The 21584-nt window shown below is 39.5% G+C and overlaps 1 protein-coding gene across 1 annotated transcript in view; it reads right to left on the reverse strand.

Moving 5' to 3' along the window:
- The window catches only part of UNC5C (unc-5 netrin receptor C), a 232256-nt gene that overhangs the window by 65765 nt on the left and 144907 nt on the right, over positions 1-21584 (reverse strand). Inside the window, exon 2 of the mRNA XM_065736903.1 lies at positions 17676-17897. Coding sequence (XP_065592975.1) covers positions 17676-17897 — 222 coding nt within the window. The remainder of the gene's footprint in view (positions 1-17675; positions 17898-21584) is intronic.

A 21584-nucleotide genomic window follows, 5' to 3' on the forward strand; every position in this document is an offset into this window, starting at 1 on the left:
CTGCATACATAATTTCCTCAGGCAGATATTTTGTGTAGCAAGACTGATTTTATTTTTCTTTCTAGAACTGCCAGGAAACTGAATGGCAAGGTCCTTGGCTAATAGCCTGCACACCATGTCCCCATCACCATACACCAAAGGCTGGGCTACGAGCCCTTCTGCTGAGCACAGTCTTGAGCCCTTTAAGTCCCCCCACAGACTACAAGGTGATATTCATGCTGGGAATGCTCCTTCCTGGATGGCTTGCATGTTCCTCAAGTGAGCCCTTTGATTTTGCCTCCAGCCTCACAGAGGCTCCATTCAGGGAGCCAAGGATTAATTACTGTTTGTGTACACCCATGCACTGTCACCCAGGCTTCATGCTGTTTGCTTCCAAAACTCAGCTAACACCAGCAGAAAGGAATTCATGCATGTAATATCACAGGTCTCTGCTGGGATTGCTGTCTAATTAGATGCATTTTCCTGCTAGAGACCATCGCAGCCTAGTCCTTCTTTATTTCATTATCCTTGACATCTTCAGCCACTGAATAATCAGTTACTTTGGGGGAAACACTTAATAGCTTCCCCTCTTGAAACGAAATACACAGCAAATGAGCTCAAAGAATGAAGTCAAAGTGATGTGTGGACACTTGATATGCAGCAAACACTATATTATAAACTTGTTCTGCTTTGATGAGCTAATTTGGCTGTAGAAGGGTGTAGAGGGGTAGCTTTTGTCCTGTTGAGAAGAACATGAAGAGAGCAAAGAGGGAACATGTACATTACATGCATGAAACTGTTATACTTTCCCAGTGCAACTGCAGTTTGTCTAAAGATTACTTCAGTTCATTCCCAGTTTTTATAGCAATAGCCCAGGGAGCCTTAGAAGGTTACAATATTATGTTTTTGTAATATGGTTGATTATGACATGGTTTGATGGAACAGAGGACTCTGTTACCCGGGGGCTGAGGAAGCAGGCTCATAACGACAGTCCCAAATAACAGTGACTATTAAATATTCTTAACATCTGGGACACAAACACATTTCTCCAGTTGCCAGCTGAAGAGACAAAGTCACACAAAAAACAGCTCCCATTGAACAGTACCAACAAGACTTTTTTCTAAGAGATGTTTTCTATTCAGAATAACAAACTATTCCACTTAATATCATTTGGGATAGCCACAAAGAACTGATAGGTATCACATTATTCATATTCATTTGGCCTTTGGACTTCAAATAATACCAAGAGTTGTGTCATGGCCAAACAGGTGCATACCTTCAGCTGCTGCCTCCTGCTTACAAGCAAAAAAATATTAGCGACTTTTCCTGCAAGGTGAACTGTTATTTACAAACTCAAAATCTATCAAAGCAAATGGTGACTTTTTGTTATCACCTGGAATATAAGGATCAACGACCAGAAGCTGGGGTGACAAAAATGCAGAAATTCCCCACAGTGACGTCTCCACTATGCTGATTTGCTCCCTGTGCTGCAAAGCAGGCATTTAAGGCATATGTAAGGGAATCTGTTGACCCCGTGCTGCTTTTCCCTCTGCCTTAGCACACCTAGGAAGGCTGATGCAGTCTTTTCCAGCACTGCTCATGGGCATCACACTCCACAAAGAGCCACAATGATTTAGGCGGAACATCTCACCAGCTTCTTACTCTCACTTAAGCACAGAGGAGTATCCTTCTCTTGCTGCAATAAACCACAATCCTATTCCTTCTGCTAACACCTCACTGTAACCCAAATAAGAAATTCCTTTTTGAGGGTAGGTTACAAAGAAGGAATTTACCAAGGTATCTCAGAAAGCAACAGCCTTGTTACCAGCTGACAGATTGCCATACATCAGATTTCATAGAGAAGGTGGTTCAGTATGTCTGCTCTCATTCAGCAGTATATCACTTATACACCTCACATCTAGGGCTAGCACAGGACAGCCTTAGGACGATGATTCCAAACAGTCATCTCTATTTTACTCCTTTCAATCTACTTTGCCACAGTGGTAAGTAGCAAAATGTCACATCTCTTCTATCTTACATTCTTTCCTAGAAATTCATTGATTCTCTCCACCTAGCTCTTCATGTGGCTAAGCTATACTGGTAGGTGAAGTTATGCAGCATAGTTTTACTGTATTTTCTTACAACACCTGAGCAGGATGTAAAAATCCAAAATTGATACAATTGCTTACATGGTGTCACAATCTGAAAGAAGTCATGATCTTCCTATTTTAAATTAATACCATAACACTACTGAAGGGAGACAACAGAAATGTGAGCAACAAGAGTGCTTGATAGGTTCCTCATAATGCATATAAATCCACAAGAGCATCAACATAGGACTTCTAACTCCTACTCTCCCTGTGACAATTATCTCAAATGTGAAAGAGAAAGGCATTTGCTTGTACTACCCAAACTCGATTTGCATTCAGAAAACTAAGAACTGTTTCTGTATCCACTTGCAGCCCATTTAGATCTAGTATATAAACACATACAAGTGACAATACTGGGTCTAATTATCACTGCCTTATTTCTGGCAACAAGAAGACTGTGAAGAGAGAAGCTTTAAAACAAAAACACAGAGAATCAAAGTAATGTAAAGCAAATCTCCAAAATAAATGGTGGTTATGCACTGAAAAAATACAATTCCTTAAAGGCACATTCTCAGGTTGCTGGGTTCTTTCTGCACAAGTGTTTATTTTCTGATCTGAGTGAATCAGAAAAAATTTAGCAGAGTTCCCAAGAGCATAGCAATGTAAGAAGTTTCAAAACTTCCAAACAAGGAAGTGTGAAAATCTTTCAGGGTAAAAAGAACAACCAATGTGACAAAACTAGAAAAATCTGCTTTGTCCTCCCAGTCCTGACTATACAGTTCTGGATCAGCTAGGCTACAAAAATGTCAGGGAAGCCTGCTCAAGGCCAAGTTACTTATACACATCAATTAAACTTTTAAAACATTTAAACATGGCAGCAGATAAAGATATTACATTATTAGGCTTTCTATAAAAAGAAGCCCAAAACTCTTTAGGAGACTAATTATTTAGTGAAGGCAGAGGATGGCTTACAAGAAGGCTCAGAGCCTCAGCACAATCAGTTGATGATGGCATTCCATGAATTAAATAGGTTCTCCAAGAGTGAAAAGTTCTGTATATTTAGTAGCACAATTTACACAATTAATCATGTCAATGAAATAAATGTACTTCTGAGACAGACACAAGTTGGGCTCTCGAATGGAGCAGCAGGGAAGCAGAAGTTTGCATATTTTTGTATTTGCACGTTAATGGGAGATGAATGGGGAGAGCAAGGCAGAGAGCAAAGGGAGCTGTGCTCAGCATGCCTGCTGCTAGAGTACGCAGCTGCATGAGCACATGGGAGAGGCACGCACCAGGGGTACACATCAAAATAAAATTACTACCCCTCTTGGAGCAAAAGAAAGAGTGGGGAGGGAATTCTGGCTTATATACATACTATCTTATTATAAGCTGTATCCTAGAAACATAATCAAGCCAAGACACACTCCATTCACATAGTCCCCAAGTGCTTAAGTTATTAGCAGGCTCTACAAACTGCGAGGTACATAATCTGGTCTTCAGAGGCAAAAATGTTATCATTTTAAATGTATGCAAATGTAATGTAATTGTATGATATTATGGTACATTATTAGTAACTGCAATAATAACTCATGGGTTCCATCTTGCACCTACTGAAGTAGTTGGCAAATTTCCCAACAATTTTAATTGGAGCAGATATGCTGGTCAGAGCTGTTTCTTTCCAGAAGAAAACAAAAATATAAGGTTCTGCAACCGTATATGACTGCTTATGGTGAGAAATGATAACTGTAAAAATTTGAAAACATCAGAACATTAACAATTAATCAAATGTAATTTTCCAGCCTGGAGTCTGTTGAGGCTTCAAAGTCACTATCCACACCTCATTGGGCATGGCCCTGGCAAGAAGTTATTTGGATGTATTTTGGCTGCCATAAATGTTAGGCATTTGATATTAATACCCCAAGTGTGTGAAACTATTCCTCAGGACTTTGATAGAGCAATTTTTGTGGAAGCATTATACTGGCATGTGTTTGACCCTCTGGCACAATACTAACCAGAAGCTATTTAGTTACAACTCTAAACTGTGCTTCCAAGCTTCAAGAAATAGGATGCATAATTTATTTTCTCTGTAAGAGGAAATTCAGATAATTTTTTGTGCTTTTGTGCTTTCATTTGCCTGAAAGGTATTTCATTAATTAGCAATCACATATGCCATAGAACACATTTCTTAAGGAGACTGAACTTTATGAGCTGCTGGTCTGGAGAAACACACTGTTATGATACATGCATATAGATTGCAGGTGTCTTGCAGCCACTGCAAGTATGGATATACAGCTTATTTGCATGCAAGCAACTTCCAACCCTTTACAAGTTTAATGTCTTCAAGTCAGTATTCAGAGCACTCTGCCAAAACTGGCTGCTGGTGCTGTCGGCTCTTTTTATTTAGGTTTCCCTAAAATCCTCAAAATTTCCCTTCCTGCTGAGCAGCAGGGAAATGGAGGTCAGGGACCATGTTTCATGAGGACAGAGATGAGACTCTGGGGCATCAGTAGCAAAACAGCTATGGGGTAGGGAATACCACATGCTGTAACAGTCACATCTTACAGGCAGTATGTAGGTCACTCTGAAAGTAATGCCTCCTATTTATTTCTATGGAAACTGCAGTAGATACAAAAAGCACAATAACTCCAGTGGACAGAAAAAATTCTGAGCTACAAAATGCTATTTTTCAACACAGCCACCACCATTAGCTATGTATTTTCACCAGTGATGAACAAGAGACTGCATGCCATACTCTTAAAAACCTGCTCCAAGCAGAGGAGAAATACTGACACTGTCACCTCTTCTGAAATGCACCACCCACCTCCTCACTGTGCTTACATCCACTGTTTTGTGTCCACAAATGTTCATCAAGTATCAATGAACATCAACGGCTGCCATTTTTTTCCTCATGGAGAAATTCATTGACACACCTTTGCTTCATATGCACTGCTGTGTCAGACATCATTTTGTCAGACGGCCCCTCTGCTGCCATCTGTCACATGGCAACAAAGTGTAATGGTATATTGGTGAGAAGGTTCAGTCTCTACTGCCATACAACCAACATCCGCATCTGACGCCGTGGGCCAACAGAATAAAATAAAAGATATTATTTTCAGAGCAGCTCTTGTATTTTAATAACGTCTGTATCTGCTCTCTACAGAAAGACAAAAGTGAAAGGGGAATCCCAATACCAAAAATTAAAATAGGAGTTTTGCAATTACTTCAGAAGGGACTGCATCATCTCTGCAGAATTTGGCAAAAAAGGATGAAAGCATTTTTAGTTCTCATAGGCCCCATCTGTATTACATTTCATACAAAAAGCTTCATCCAAAATTCCTTAAAACAGCCTCATATTTTTGACTTTGTGAAAGTGGCCAAGCCCATACACCAAAGTAATGTGACCATAAACAGAGTTAATAGAAGGTAACAGATTTGTTTCTCATTACACAGTCCTTTGTCATTACATTGTTCTCTGATGGTAAAATTCACATGACCAAAGCCAAGAGTAATGATCTTTGTAGTTAGCAATAGTCTGGAAAGATCTATCTGATTTATGTAATTGTTTACCACAGGTGCTACCAGAAACATGCCTTTGCAGTAGATGGCTGATCACTCACCTTTGCAAAATAACCTTTTTACAAAGGTAACCATAAAATCAGCACAGAATGGAATTTATTTACCCCCTTGCGGAGATGGATCTCTCACAGTCACAGAGTAATTCTGCTCCAAAACATCAGAGTACTTATGCTGTAGAATGTAGCGTTTTTAAAATGAATAAATAGGCTATGTACAAGAAGAACAGCTTCAAATATTAAAGTTCTTGCTGAGAAAAATATACTCTGTGCATCCTAATGGGACAGAGATGATTGCATAACGGCACACTTCACCTATATCTTGTTTTCTACATAAAGCAGAGGCAATTTCAACAAAAGATAAATAGGCAGATAGATATCCAGAGATATTTTAAAAAAGCAAACAGCTTTAATACTCAGCAATCCTTCTTCTTTGTGATTGTATGAACCTGTTTTTGCCTTGATGCTGCTTTTCCCTAACTGATGGCTGGCTGGTGGTAGAAAGCAACTGCAGGAAGATTACAAACAATTTTCCACAAATATTACCTCAAATATTTAAATTAAAGGCTTTCAGCTATTTGTGGTCTCTTCATAACTTTCTCCCTAGGAAAGAAATACATCCTTGACTCAAATTAATACAGACGAACAGTCTAATGAAAATTCTACATTAAATCCTATATCAAGTTTGCACTAGTCTGCACGTTAGCTAGCATATCTAATTACCAGTTAACAGCAGTGATTTGAGCTAAAAACCTCATTCCTGTACTGTTTTTTAACTGACTTACTCACTTCCACAGAAATTACAAAGAGCTGTCTTCAGAGAGATTTTACTTTGAACTGGAATTAAAGAATGTGCATCCTGTTTGGGTTCTATTTTCTTGTGGTGAAAACAAACCCTTTTTGTTCTTTTCCCATTAACATCTGAAGGATCGAGTGTTGTAAGATGCAAGAAAGATTTCAAAACTGAATTCTTGGGTATGAGTGGAAAACAAATGCGAGCCCTGGTCCCTATTGGCGTGTTAGGTGGGCTGCAGGCAAAGGCTGTGTAGGCTCATCCTTACAGGGCAGGTGAGAGATCCATACATTCCCTATGAGGACAGGCTGAAAGAGCTGGGGCTGTTCAGCCTGGAGAAAAGAAGGATCCAGCAGGACCTGATAGCAGCCTTTCAGTATCTAAACAGGGGCTATAAGACAAAAGGACTCCTTAGAGGTGATAGGACAAGGAGAAATGGTATCAAGCCAAAAGACAGAAGATTTAAGCTGGAGAGAAGGAAAAAGCTTTTTGTGTTAAGGCTAGGGAAGTACTGGCATTGGCTGCCCAGAAGAGGTAGATGTCCTGTCCCTGGAGACCTTCCAAGTCAGGCTGGATGGGGCTCTGAGCAATCTGATCCAGCTGTAGGTGTCCATGTTCATTGCAGGGAGTGGGATTAGATGACCTTTAAGGGTCCCTTCCAACTCCAACAATTCTGTGATTACCTAGGCACCTCATTGCTCTCTATATGTTCAATGCTTTAAAATTACTTTGAATTGCTCTTTCTCACCTATAAACATCTCAGAGACAAAGAAAAAACAACCCTCCCCTCACTTTTTTAAAATGAAAGCTATTTTTTGTTTCATGGTATTTTTGTGTTAATATGCACAAATTGCTCCAAAATGTGCTGTTCTTTTCCACAAGTAACAATGTGTGCTTATTGTTGCTATTTTATTTTTTTTCCTTTGTACAAAAGAAATAATCATGCTTTGGTATAGTGGGACTCTGAAGAAAAACTCACTGCTAGCATAAATCTACTTTCTATCACAGCCATCATCATTTTAAAGCTCTGAGGTCGTTAGAGTAGAAAGAAAAGCACAAGGAAGCCCCCATCCTAACCTTCCCACCACACAGCAGCCCAGAATGGCTGAAGCAGAAGGTAGAGGGGCACCCATGCAGGAAAGTAAGAGGATGAACTCTTATTAGCTTTTGAGTCAAAGCCCAGTTTTCCCTGCTTTGGGTTGAGGCACATGTGGCTGAGACAATATATTGTTGCTTTTGGTTGTTTGTTTTTTTTTCCAAAGGCGAGGAAAAAATCCTGCCAGAGGTTCATGTTTTACATAAAGCTGCAGTTGAGACTTCACAAAGAAAATCTGTGCACTTTTTATTTCTGGTTCAGAGGATTTACATGCTCTATCTAATGATCTGGGCCTTCAGCAGTGGGTAATGCTTCCCAGTCCCCAGCTTAGTGCTCATGCAAAATTGAAGCACTTTTGAGGCAGTTTAGAGCCTACAGATGAATCTCAATGTGCAGGCAAAAAAAAGAATAATGGTTGTTTAGCACTTCACTAGAAGAAGTGAGGAAATTAGGGGGGAAAAAAATTCTATTGAACTTCAAACATCTGGGAAGCCACCAGAGAGCATCTGAATTTTGAACAGCATGTTTACATTCTCTTTGCATAGTGGAAGAGCTGGGAAAGGAAGCTTTGTGTGTACATCTTTAAATAAATATATTTTTAACATTTTAAAGGAAATAATATACATCAGGTTGTTTTGTTATTGACTTACTGACACATTTATATGAAAAGCATATATATGCATACATGCATGCATGTACCACGCCCATTCTGAATGGATTTGAGAAGCAGAGATGAGGTGAAGCTGCACCATTTCTGTGTGCTTGACGCAGTGACATGGTTCAGTGCCTGCTGCAGCTATTGTGTAACCAAGGACAGACACGACATGACACAAGGGGTCACCCGGGAGCCTTCTCAAGATGTTTTTTTCCTATTTTAGTCCACTTTCGTGGGAACAGAAGGTTGGGGGAGATGTGCCACAGCCACACCGTTTTTTGTCTCCGTTGTTCTGTGTGTTCAGCATCATGTTTCATGGCCGACTTAGTTGTATGCTGAATATTGTATCCAAAATAAGTTAAGCAGCTTCTTTCAGAGAGGCCCAGTGCACTAAGTGAAATGACTTTCATCAGGCAAACCTGAAGGCCTGCCTGCTCCCACATCCCACTCATTGCAGAGACATAGTTACACAAACCACTGGGAAGCCCAAAGCAACAATCAGCCAACTGCGATCCTCTCTAAAACTAAAAGCTAGGACCAAGTAATGGAAAAGGCCATAAAGGTCTGAAGAGCAGTGTTTAGGGGGATGAAGAAATGCAAGAAGAGACTGATGGAAGACATCTTTTCTGCTCTCACAATCAAAATGCGAAGAAGGATGAGATGTTATGAGTTATGAAAGGCACCCCATTAAAACACGGTGAGAAGGAGAAGCAGCTGACAGCACATCATGTTGCTCAGTTAGTATGAAGGAGGAACATACAGGAAATAGAAAATAGGTACAAGCCATGAACCCATAAAGGCAGCACAAAATTAGATCCTGCATGGGGCAGAGCAGCGTGTTACATTTGCCTCTCTGTCTTGCCCCCTGAGCAATGATTTGGAGCACTGCCCACTTAGTGAAAACAGGGCTATCACTTGTTCTCAGCAAAGAACATGTAAAATATAACTTGAACCTTCTATTTTCCTGAATACTTTTAGGGATTTTCATGAAGAAACTTCAGACTGAGTCATTCTCCTATTAACTGAGAAACCTACATCTACAGGATGCAAGCATCCCTTTTTTGGCTGTGCCAGGTTGTTACTGACTGCATTCCCCCTGTTGGGCAGCACGCAAGATCCAAGCTCTGCTCTTCTCCTCCATTCCTGTATCCAGAAAGTAATTGAAACTAACTTTCCATGCCAAACAAAGCCAAAACTCACTGCCCTTACAGGCTGCTGACCAACCTTGCCACAGGGACCCCAGATCTGCTGCAAAGGGCTTTCAGTTCTAAAGGAGCCAAGGGGCACAAGTGGAAAACCAAAGCAGCACTGGGCAAAGCTGTGCTGGGTGGGCAAACATCTAGAGATGTCTTTTGGGAATCTAAGGGGATTAACAGGATTATGAGTCTGTAACAAAGGGCCTCATGAAGCAAAAACCGTGAAGGGAGGAAATAAGGCATAGGCTGAAAATATTCAGAAGGGTATCTTCAAATAATTCAAATGGATACAACATACATCCATTTTCCTCTTTTTATTGTTTTAAATAAAAATTATTTCCTGTCTCAGATATGTTTTCCTAGAAGACCACAATAAACTTTCAGGACAATTAGGAGAACAGCTGCAGATAGGAAGTTAATGCTGCAACAAGAAATGAAGAAATATCCTAAGTTTTTATGTTTTGGTCCGAGCACTTAGCAGAGGTAAATAACAACAAAGCGGAGTAATGTGAACAGAGATACATGGCAAAGTCACAGAAAATTTGCAATGACTCTTCCCATGGATCCATCATTACTCACAAAAAGAGCCTGGGCAGGATTAAATTGCAGGAAGAGGAGCTCCTCTTGCCCACTCTGTTAACATCTCCAAATACCCTACAGGACAGAGCAAGGGAATTCAGTGCATTGGAGCTGGTACAGGCCCAAACCAGCACATCAGTGTACCACAGTGTTTTGGCACATGGGAACATCAGGTCAGGAAGTGGCTGGTCTCCTCCTATCAGCCTCAGTGCAAGAACAAGCAGGTGCCCAGGGCTACGAGCATTCAAAGAAGATGTCTATATGGAAAAGCTACAAGTTGCCTTCCACAAGTATTTACAGGGATAAAAAACCCTCTGTAGCACAGTATGATTAATGAAGAAATTAATTATATGGTAATAAATGCATTGTGTGTTATTTACCTTAAATACTATACTCAGTAGAGTCTACACTCAAAATCTACAAGGTCTACTGCAATCTTCTGTACTTAAGTTAAATAAATTATGGGTTTGGCTGATGATTTTGCACTACCTATAAGAAGGAGGGTGAATGTATGGCCTAATGTGTTTACTCTCTACATAAAAATATAATTTACCTTCCTTTGGTCAGTACCGACCTCACTGATGTCTGCACTTCCTTCAAAAAGAAAAAAAAAAACCAACAATAACAACATAAACAAAACAAAACAAAATCCCAAACTCAGAAAACACCATCATTTTGAATTTATATCCCAGAAAATGGGGATTCTCTGGAGGTGCACACACGTGTTGCTTCTGAAGTTTTCAAAAAGGCTCTTTTTCTATCAAAATATGCTAATTACTCAAGATAAAAGAGGAAACTGCATTATTGCAAAAATACCTACAGTAGCTTTGCTGTGGGGTATTCCCTTGATCGGGGTGTGCTGGGGACTATGCTGCCAGAAACTGATTTGGGAGATGACAGTGGGGAGAGGGGAGGGCTCCTTTCACAGCTGTGAGGGGCACAGGCCTCCCACAGGGTCACAGGGAATGATGGGCAGAATGGAGGCCTGAGCAGCACCTGAAATAGCACCAAACAAAAAGTCAAATAGGAAAACAGTATGCGTTTGTTCATATATTTTTAGGTAAGTAAAACTCAGTACCTTTCCATAGAATCTCAGTCCTTTGGGAACAGAGATTGCTTCTCTTTCTGGACCAACTGCAGCCTTCCAGACCATACATATAAGCATGTTTCTCTTATAGCATCCTCACAGAGAGCAGACAGAGTTTGAATTACTAAAGAAAATGGAGCAGAGTATAAATTCCAGTCCACATCTCCAAACCGTTAATAGAAGCATTTGGAAAAGATAAATGGACACATTTTTAAATTTCCTTGAAATGAGTTGGATTAGGGGAGAGTATTGAAGGTATAGAGCTAAAAATTGGCAATATGTTGCCAAGAAATAATTATTTTAAATCAGAGTGCTTGATGTTTGTAATGGATTTGATCCAATGACAAACAGAAAATAAAATCACTTGTGACAACAGTGGAATGAAAACAATCCTTATTTATGATATGTGGTTACCCATACAACATTTCCCCATAGTATTCTGCTCCATAGAGTCAAAATATTGCAGGCTCAGGCATAACTGCAGCATTTACCATCACTTATCATTTCCTTACTGAAGTTGCTAAGGAAAACTGGTCATATTTTGAACGCTTGAAAAATAATAAAGAGAATTAGGAGGCTTTAGCAGGTCATGAAGAGGCAAACAGGCATTAAGGAAGGAATAGGTGCAGAAGGAAAAGAGCAGGAGGTCACGGAAAACAAGGAAAATGGTACCCCTCTGTGCTCCTCTCCTAGACTCATTCTTACATCGTACCTAGATTTCATATTTGGACTCCTAAATTGAGTTCTCCACTGCTGATATTCAAAGAAGTGCTGCATTTTAGCAGTAGCAAGAGCTTCTGTTGTTCATGAAAAATACCAGGACAAAAGCACACAGCTGCTCAAAATGAGAGGGTGTAAGATGATCTTTGTATAATCAAAAGTCCCAGCTTCATCATGGAATGTTAGCTGGAGGTCAAACAAGTCGTTGGGGCTTTTGTTTGCTAGGGTAATGCAGCCTCAAAACATACTGTCACAAACACCAAAAGAAAAAGCTTTCATGAGACGTATACACAGAGAAAAAGGAAGTGATAGAGTGCTGTGGAAGTGATGTTTCTGTCTCTGTAAATGGTGCCAGAGTCACTGTGGAGGCTTCTCCATGCTGTCTTGGCTGCAGCATCCTGAAAGAACTGCCTTAAAGGCAAAAGGGTAGACGTCAATCTTTGATCTCTCTGTTGAGGGAGAACTATTAAAGATTTAGCTAGCTGGATGCCTACTCCCTTGACACGTTGCCAAAGCCATTGCTTAAGGTAACAACCTCCTATTTGCCAGATCAATGCTGACCAGACGTCAAAAGCTCAGTTGCCTTTCATCAAAACTACAAGTCAACCAGAAATACATTATTAATGGGAAAAGGTAATGGTGGGAGGTAAGCACAGGAATCACAGCAGCAGCCACGTAAAGAGACTGAAATGAAGAAATCTGAGACTTCTGTCTGAAAAAAAGGACATATTTACCCTGCTGAATGCAGTTTGAGAAGCCACCTTCAGCAGCTGGAAATCTTATATTGATTCAGATTCTAGCTTCAGCAAAAGGAGAAGTGGTGAGTGGAAGGGACAGATCAAGGGAAGTCCAGGGAGTTACCTTTATTCCTTGCTGAGGGCTAAGAAGCACTAGGATGCTCCTGGTGGATGTTAGGTCCTCTATGATCTGGCTTTTGAAGGCCAGAGTAAAAAGATTGGTGATTTCACTTAGTCCTTAACAGAGCCTCCCTCAGCATGTCTTTCCTCTGTGGATAGCACAAACTTGTTTGTTTTGCATTAGCTGTGTCCTCAGGACAGGCACAGGAGTCTTTATCCCATCTTGCTATTTGGGAGTGTACAAGAGGGAATCAGTCAATTCCCTGAGTCTTCCTCTCACTGTGCATCTGAGAAAAATAAGATGTAGGCCAACAGAACATTGTCCAAACTACTCTATATTTCTCATTAGCACTTGAAGTATTCCAAACATTGTTTTCTCTTTGGTTGAAGCAGAGAGAGAGCAAGTCACTGCCATTGCAGAGAGCAAGAGAGAGTTTATAGATCATTTCACCTTAATACTCATTGGGAAACTATTTCAATGCATTTCCAAACGGATAAGCGGTAGTCCTGACTTCTCTTCGTTGTACAACAGGGCAATATTTGTTTTGATTTAGCAGCATTTAATCCCTCTGTACAAATGAAAGTGGTGAAAATCCTCATTTTCTGTATGTCTGAAACTTTTCTGCTACTGCACAATGTTTTTTTGTGGTTTTTTTCCCCTGTATGGAAATATTTCTCCATAAAAAGCAGACATTCAAAATAAAATCTTTTGCCATAGCCATTTTCAGAGGCGCAATAATTTGGAAAATGTGCAAAAATTTCTCTAATAATTATTGATGCCATTAAGCTTCCCACTCTGTGACAATGGAATTCTCTTGCCCCAAGTAGCAGCAGTTCTGCAGGGTTCCTTTTACTTTCTTTGCTATTATCTTTTATGAAAGTCAGTCATAAAATCAAATGTGCTCCCTCAAAACAACTTTCATTTTTGCTTTTTAAAACCAGTGTTCTTATTTCTTTACATATATTTTTTCCACATTAATGGGAAAATATTCCAGCAGAAAACATAAAAAAGACCATCACTTGCCTTGTATTTCATGTACATAGGAAATGAAAGTCAAAGATTCGCACTAAAGATTTTCAAAGCACCCATTTGACTTCTTTATGAAAATGCTTAACTTTTTCATAAAGAAGAAAAATTCCAAAGAATCTGAAGTTTAAAACAGAATATAATGATCTTCTAAGTAAAGCATCTGACTTCTCAGGCTCAATCACTGGAATTTTTTGCCAGGCTCTCTTCAGGCCAATTTAATTAAATAAAGTGGTACTAGAACACCCTGCCACTGTTACTGTTCCCATTCTCTCCAACCAGAAGGCAACAGCTCCCACAGTGTCCCTGTGCATGTTCCTCACAGCAAAGCTTTACCTACTGTTTAAAAATAGCACCCAGTGCAAAGTGCATAAGTATGTAACTCTTACTTTGTACCTTCTCCCTCATAAATAAAAGGATATATACACACATGTATGGGTATATGGTTTATATGTATATACATATAAACAAATGCAGGAGAAATGCTTATTTTTCTCCTCTTAAAAATTAGCATTTTTAATACAGTCATTATTAGTCTAGCAGCTCACTCTCATTCCTCCTCTTGCACCACAACTATTGCTGTGCCGTTTTTATAGTTTTGCTGGTGGCAGAAACAAATTCACCTTATAAGAAGAGTTAATTATCTCTAGGCAGATTTAATTTCTTGCCACAGGCTCAAAGTTCATGAGTATGTAATCTTTCACAAATCAAAACATATTTCTCTCTTTCATGCATCATTTACAATTCTTAGATGAAGTGCTGCTGGCATCATAGCTGTACTTTAGCTGTCTCTCTTTCCTATAACCTGCGCTGTAGAAAAGAAAGCATACTTGACCATTATTATTTTCCTGTCATTTATTTTATTGCCTGTTTGTCCAGTTCCTTTGCTCTGCTTTTCTACCTAAGGGACAGACAGGGAAAGTCTGGTTCAACAATGGCACCGGGAGAGTAACTCCGCATGGTGCACTCCTTCGTATTTGTGCAGAACAAACCTTAGAAATTGTAAAACATCACAGGAAAACAGTATGCTGAGTTCTCAGTTGCTTGGCTTGCATGATTGAACAGCACAAATACTTTATAAATGAGATCTCTTTGAGCTCAGGATTATTACAAGGTGGGTAAACAAGGAGTTTGCTGTTAGACGTGCTCCAAGGAGACAGACTGAATTTCATGAGCTCATGAACATCTGCAGACAGGGTGATGAACCCATTTCTTCATACCTATGCAGGCACACACCTCTTAACACAGGTGCACATTAGAGCTAGGCATATGCCGGTCTGTGGACTTTTTCTCCAGCCTCATTTCTTGTGCCCTGTGTCATAACTATTGCACTAAGTAGCCAAAAATAGCAAGAGAAACCTAAGTAGTCTCAAAGTTGGGTGAGTCAAAGGGCTTTGCAGGATGGTTAGTGCAAGCTGCCAAGCTGATCACATTGTATGTTTAGTGCCTTCTCTTCAGGCACCAATACGAATCTCAAAGCTCTGGTGTCCTGCAACTTAATCTCTAGTTCTTCCTGCAGCAGATATACATGTTCTTGAGTTTTCACTATTTTGAGAAAAGGAATTTTCTATTTTGCTTACAACGTTACCCCCACCTTAAATACATTGTTTATCCATTTGTATTCCACACTCTGTAATGAGCTATAGACTCTCAGATTAAGTAGAGTAAGATGCACAAAACATTGTGCCTGTGATACGCATTAACCAACCTTTTGGCATCAACGAGGCTGACTGACAAATGCAGGTTCTCTAATGTAGTACCTCTAATTGGATATAGGTTTTGTTTACATGTAATTGCTGCTGCTTATTATTCAAAACGTTTGTCCTCTAATATATTCAGATGTATCTCTTTTCAAGACTAGGTTTCTACACTCTCTTCAAACTGTTTTGCAGTACCATGAAATTTTTTAGAATTAGATTTTGAAGAAACAAAGAAGTATTGCGATGAATTTTTCACCTGAATTGAAAACTACAGTCCATGCATCCGCATTTCCTGAGCCCTGTAAGCTTCACTGCAGAGCAAGGATGCTAAAAGGATGAGCCAGCTTTGTCACTTGTTTTTATTTTGGCACAAGCTTTTTAAGTCAATGTTTCTTAAGTGTAAACTACCTCCCATAATAAAGCTTACAGAATGTGTTTATTGCTTGGTATTCTCAATAATTTGTTGTTTTATCTTGTTATGTTTAAAGTTCTTAGAATTAATATAATGCTTCTGTCTCCATCTTGTACTTTATTAGGCATGATTGCACCAATTTTACCCAACACTAGACTGTATATTAAAAATGTATGGTCTTGTGGTATTCAAGCCAGGTTACTCAGTAAATATGCAGCATTTTTAGGTATTCTTTTTCCCACTACAGAGCAGTGCTTTACTCAGCAGTTCTGTTTTGTGGCTGGATGGATAACTGCTTGTTGTTAGTGTTATCTTTTAAGACACATGATTCACCACTGATTTTTACAGGCCTTACATTAGCTTTTCCATAAGAAAGCTAGTCATACTTTTTCATTGTGTTTACATGGAATGTTAATTCTCCCTTCTCAGATCAGAAAAGAGAAGAAACCTGAAAACAATCATTTAGAGACTTATTTTTTCCTCCTCCAGATGAGCACAGAACTGCTGAGTTCAAAACAAATGTTGTTTCATTTCTTCTAGGTTACTGAGAAAAATCAGACCCTTCATTTTCAAAGCTGCCTCTGACTGTACTGCACAGAAGCCATAATGCAGTTACTGAATACTGATGTTGATAAAAGCTTAAAGAACTAACACAGTGATAGCTGTTCTTTTGCTTGTCCTTCACAGCAGTGCACTACCATGGAAAAAAAAATAAAAAGGGAAAAAAAAGCTGATGTATTAAGATATTTCTTTTTTGAGTTTTTTTGCTGTATCTTCCCTGCTGGAATAGCTTATTCTTACAACTAAATAAAGAGGCCTGAAGTTTAATATAGATTTTTTTTGAGAGTCTTTCTTCCCTACACCCACCTTCTCTTTCTCAAGCTGAGAGCACCACTGTACTGCTAAAAGCTTATGCTTTTGATCTCTGTACAAATAAATGAGCCGAAACAAATAAAAGCCAGTTCACAAGAGACTTCCAAGACATCTGGTGGAGTTATTTTTCTAAGTAATTAGACCAAGTGGTGGTGTAATTCCCAAATGAAAGGTACCTTCTTGCTTAGTATCCTATTTCTCTGAGCCATCAAAACTGCTTTTTGACTTTTTGAAGTAAGTTTCCCTTCTCTCCTTGCATGTGACTCCAATTCAATTGATTACCAGTCGTTCCAAATTGGAACAATCGTGCCTTTGATTTGCTCTAGTTAATATCTCAAATTTTCAAGCTTTGCCTGCAGCCCCCATTAATGCCATTGCATTTCTCATACTGAATGAGTAAGGATGAGGCTCTGGGCTGTATTATTATCTTCCTTGCTCACATTCTGCAGTTCTTCATCACATGGGCTTCTCTGGAGCAGGTGAAAAATGGAGTAACAGCCAGGTGCTTTCTCTGGATCAATACCCTGCTCTAAACTGTGCCCACGTGTACTTTCTCCTTCCTTCATAGAATCATGACAGAAGACAATTAAATTTTTCTTTTTTTTTCTTTTTTTTTTCCCAGATCTTACAAAGAAAAACCCTATTCTAGGAACAATCCCCATACTTTTCAGCACTTAGGAGAAACTGTGGCTCTTGGTGTGTACCTAAAATGCAGAACAACCACTCAGAATTTTTGGCACTGGAGAAGTGAACAAGGGAGTAGGTTTGGCTGAGGAAACAATTCTCTGTTTTTTGTGCAAAGGCCTCTATGATTTTTGGTTCAGATGAGAGTAGAATCCTCTACAGATCATATTTTACTAACTGACCTGGAGGCAGACAGCACCTTTGTGCTATGACAGTAAGTGTTCAGTATTGCCAGTTGCAGAATTCATAGCTGTATCAGGAGTAAAGAAAAGTAGCTGCCATATGAATAGCTGCTAGATTACAAAGGTCAGCTTGATTACTGCATTTTAATTCTCATAACATAATGGAAACTCACCAGAGGTTTCATCTACTCTCTCATCCACCACATGGTCCTTCTGATGAACCCATTCACTGTTGCACTTAAAATAGATCTGTGTGGCTGGACTTGCTTTGCAGTAGAGATTCACAGGCTTGTTTTTAACAATGTAAGCTTCTTCGGGTTCGATGAGAAAATGGGGCAATGGCTCTGGAGGATCAGAAGGAAAAGTTTCTGGAAGTTCATGAAAAAAATCATCATCTGCAAGAAAAAGAAACAAGAAAAACAAATGAAACAACCAAGATTCATCTGTCAGAGACTCACAAGCACTTCCTCAGCACGCTTTTCAAATAAAAGGTTATCTTAGGAGCATTTTTAGACAGAGGCTTAAATGCACTGCTGTTTGCAGACTAGAAGAAATTGTTCTTCGCATCCTCGGTTCTCTTTTCTCTATGTGATGTGACAGCGATGTGCACATTCACATGACTGGGAATGTCCTTTTGTTATCATCACCAGCAACACAAGCAATAAAACATTATTTTAGCGCTTGGGAGAGTTGACTGCAAAACCATAAAAAGAAATAATAGAAACTTTTGAAGGCTTCAAGGTCACACTTTACTATTGTGACTTATCACTGTGTTTAATCAAGTGAATGCACAAAGCAAGTATAGGCTGAGGATGTTACAAATAGGAAATAACGCCTTTCATTTTAGATGAACAATTTTAAATTTACTTTAAGGGCAGAAGAGTAAATGCATGTCCAGCCTATGCCTCTTTGTTCAGCATTCAGACTGTTGTTAAGACTGCTAATGAGAGTGCCAAGCTGTATTTAATATATTCGGCTTGTAGCACAGTCGTCTGTGCTGTTCTCACCATGGAAAGGAAGCAGGAGCTGCAACACGGGGCATGGCAGATGTGAGAGGGTAACACTTTGGCCCAATGCAGCCCCATGGTATAGATTTAAGGAACCTGTGCACCTCCCTGGAGCTGCTGATCATGAGTAAATTCAGTACAAGACGCCTGGAGGTGAAGGAAGAGTCCAAACAAACAGAAGGAATCAGTAACAACACCACACCCACATACCTTCCTTTTCTTGCTCCCCCCTTCACAAACCTCTTTCAAACCCTTCTGTTGAGTATTTGTACACCAGAAAACACCAATTTAGTGGAGATCGCATCATTTCAGTTGAGAACGATCCTTGTCCCACCCACTTTCTATCAATGTGTGCAAGAATTCGGGTGGGGGGGGGAGTGTGGAGGTGTAGTGATCTGTCAGATCCGTCAGCAATAAGTGGATGGTCCTGAGAGCTTTACTCAATCTCCTCCTTTCTTTCTCTGAAGCAGTTATCACTATAAACAGTGATGGACGTTGCTGGTGAGCAATAAAACAGCACAGATCATCAAGCTAAAAGTCCTGCAGAAGGTTGGCTATCTCCTCCCTGCCAGTCTTCATGAAGACAAAATGTCAGGCAGCTCCTTCCCATACCCAAGACACGTCTGAGCCAGCTGTGCCCAGAATTACACGGTAATGGAAGGTTCTCCTTCCAGCCATAGCCTTGGAGAATGACAAGAAAGAGCAGTGACAGGAGGAAATGGGACAAGAAGGCAGCTGGCAGCCCAGACACAGAGCTATGCAAGGTAGACTGCACATCTTTGTTAGCAATGGGAGGACCCTATGCATAAAGAGAATTTGCAAGCCTCTTGAACTGCTTATGAATATAGCATACATTCACCTTTTTCACATTAATTCATAATTATTTACCATTTTTTCTCTGTATTAATGAGCTTCTTTCACTGCCACATCACTCCTTCAGTGATAACACAATGGAGCTATTCAATGTACAAAGAAAGGATCACTAAACACAGCCTGTTTTTTTTTTTTTCCAAAGATAACATCTGTGATATACAATAATAATTAAGTTTCCATCTCCAACATCAAAATATTTCAGTTTTAACACTTTCCCTCCCTTCTCCTTCCCTTTCCATTCTGACCAGTCCAGCCTCCCTTTCTGCAGTCCTCTGTCCACCCCATATTGGGTATTTCTTCTTTGCTCTGTTCTGCTCTCCAGTTCTTCCCAAAGGGAATGATGACATTCAGCAAGTGAGGTGACACAACATTCAGTTTCCTGACAAGGAAACATACCTGAACTGAAGCAAAAGGATTTCCAGCATTCCTCATCCCTTTTTGCCTGTAACTTGCCACTTTCCCACTGCCCCCCTCACACACGTTGCTCCACAGCCACATGCAGCACAGCAACATTAGAGATGAATCATTTCCCCTGAATTGCCACAGGATGTATCTTTTTCTTCTGGTCATTTAATTGCAAATCAGTGAGCAGACAGATGGAAACTAACAAAGCACACATATGTTTCATAATTAAACAAGTATTGCTTCACTAATTTCTGGTGACTGGAAGAATAAATGTATTTATTTTCACCAATAGATTTCAGCACATTATCAAAGGCAATACTTCTGCTGCCTGACCAATTAACTGCATCTTAGCAAAGACATAAATGCAAAGTTTAAAAGGAGGGATAAGAGAGCTGCAGAAAAGATAGAAGTATGGTTTTGCCTGCTGCACTCAACTTGTTGGAAAAGCTTATTCTTACAAGCAAATAAACAGGACGCAGCCCAAGTCACATGTTGGTGGGTTAAAGGTAAAGCACAGGCTGCTCATTTGGGGTGGGATTTGGAACCAAATTCAGATCAAAATTTTGCATCTTTTTGTTAGTGGAATTATATATAGTTATGCCTTCATGGTGACATTTGCAGCAATGTGAATGCATAATTATAATGGTGTTGTATTACATATACATTGTTCTGAAAAATCAAACATATTTACTCCTGAAAACATCAATATAGGATACTTGAAAATGCTCAGAATTTTTGCAACTCTCAACAAAGCAAGCTTCCAGCAGAACTGAAAGCCTATCAATTAATCTGTACTTTCATTAAGCCATGTTTCCAACGATTTTAGAAATACTTCCATCAAAGTTTCTCCTGATCACTTAAGCATGGGCCATTCCTCTGTCCAAAGGAACACCAAACTCTGTCCTAGTTTTATGGGGGATTTTTGTGTTAAAACTACGTGGCAAGTCTGTTTCTATAGAGCAGGTGGAGGTCAGCTCTCTCCGTGTGCTCCACCGGTAGTATACAAGGGAAAAATGACTCAATGAAGAAGCAAACTTTATATCGCTCTTATTTAACTCTTACTTAAATTAGGCAATTTTTTCTCTGTCCAGAGGAAACAAGCAAACAAACGACTGCCAATCATTCTGCCATGGCTTCTTCACAACCTTGATCAAATAGAAGCACAAGTCATGCATATTTCTCCCCTGTTATAACAAGTCCCCTTTTGTGCTCAGCAACTTCAAGCTGCAAGTTTACTTCTGCAATATGCCACATTCATCTTTATTTTCACATAATAAAGTGTTCAGCCCATCTGTTGTTATTGACTGATTTATACTAGCAAGACAAAAGACCTGATTAATGGTACTGCTAAACTGATTTCACTTATGCAGTTCATTCACATTAAGAGAGTAAATTTAAAACAGTCCTTTTAATGTATAAATTTAATTTGGATTTTTTATTTTAGTTGCTGGCCTGAATACAGATGTGCTCTTTTATTTGCCTTCTATAGTATCTGACAATTTTATATATTTTTTAAGTGCAAATCAAATGCAAAATCTATAGGAAAGGGTAAAGTGTCACTGAAATCAGCACAGAAGCTGGCACAGGATGATACACACAGAAATTTCAGTTTAATTTTCTATGAAGCTAAAACAAACCTTTTTCTAAGCAAGAGCCTTTTGATGTCAAGGTCTTTATTCTTTTCATGCACTTGTTTGTAAAACTGTATGTATTATAGCTCCTCAAGCATAAAAAGTGGAAAAGGAGATTTTATAGTACCCTTCTCTTTTTATGGACTAGTACCCCTGCTCTAATCTG

This window comes from Cyrtonyx montezumae, unplaced genomic scaffold, assembly GCF_038088225.1.
Source record: "Cyrtonyx montezumae isolate F1298 unplaced genomic scaffold, pur_monq_1.0 scaffold_2, whole genome shotgun sequence".
Classification (NCBI taxonomy): domain Eukaryota; kingdom Metazoa; phylum Chordata; class Aves; order Galliformes; family Odontophoridae; genus Cyrtonyx; species Cyrtonyx montezumae.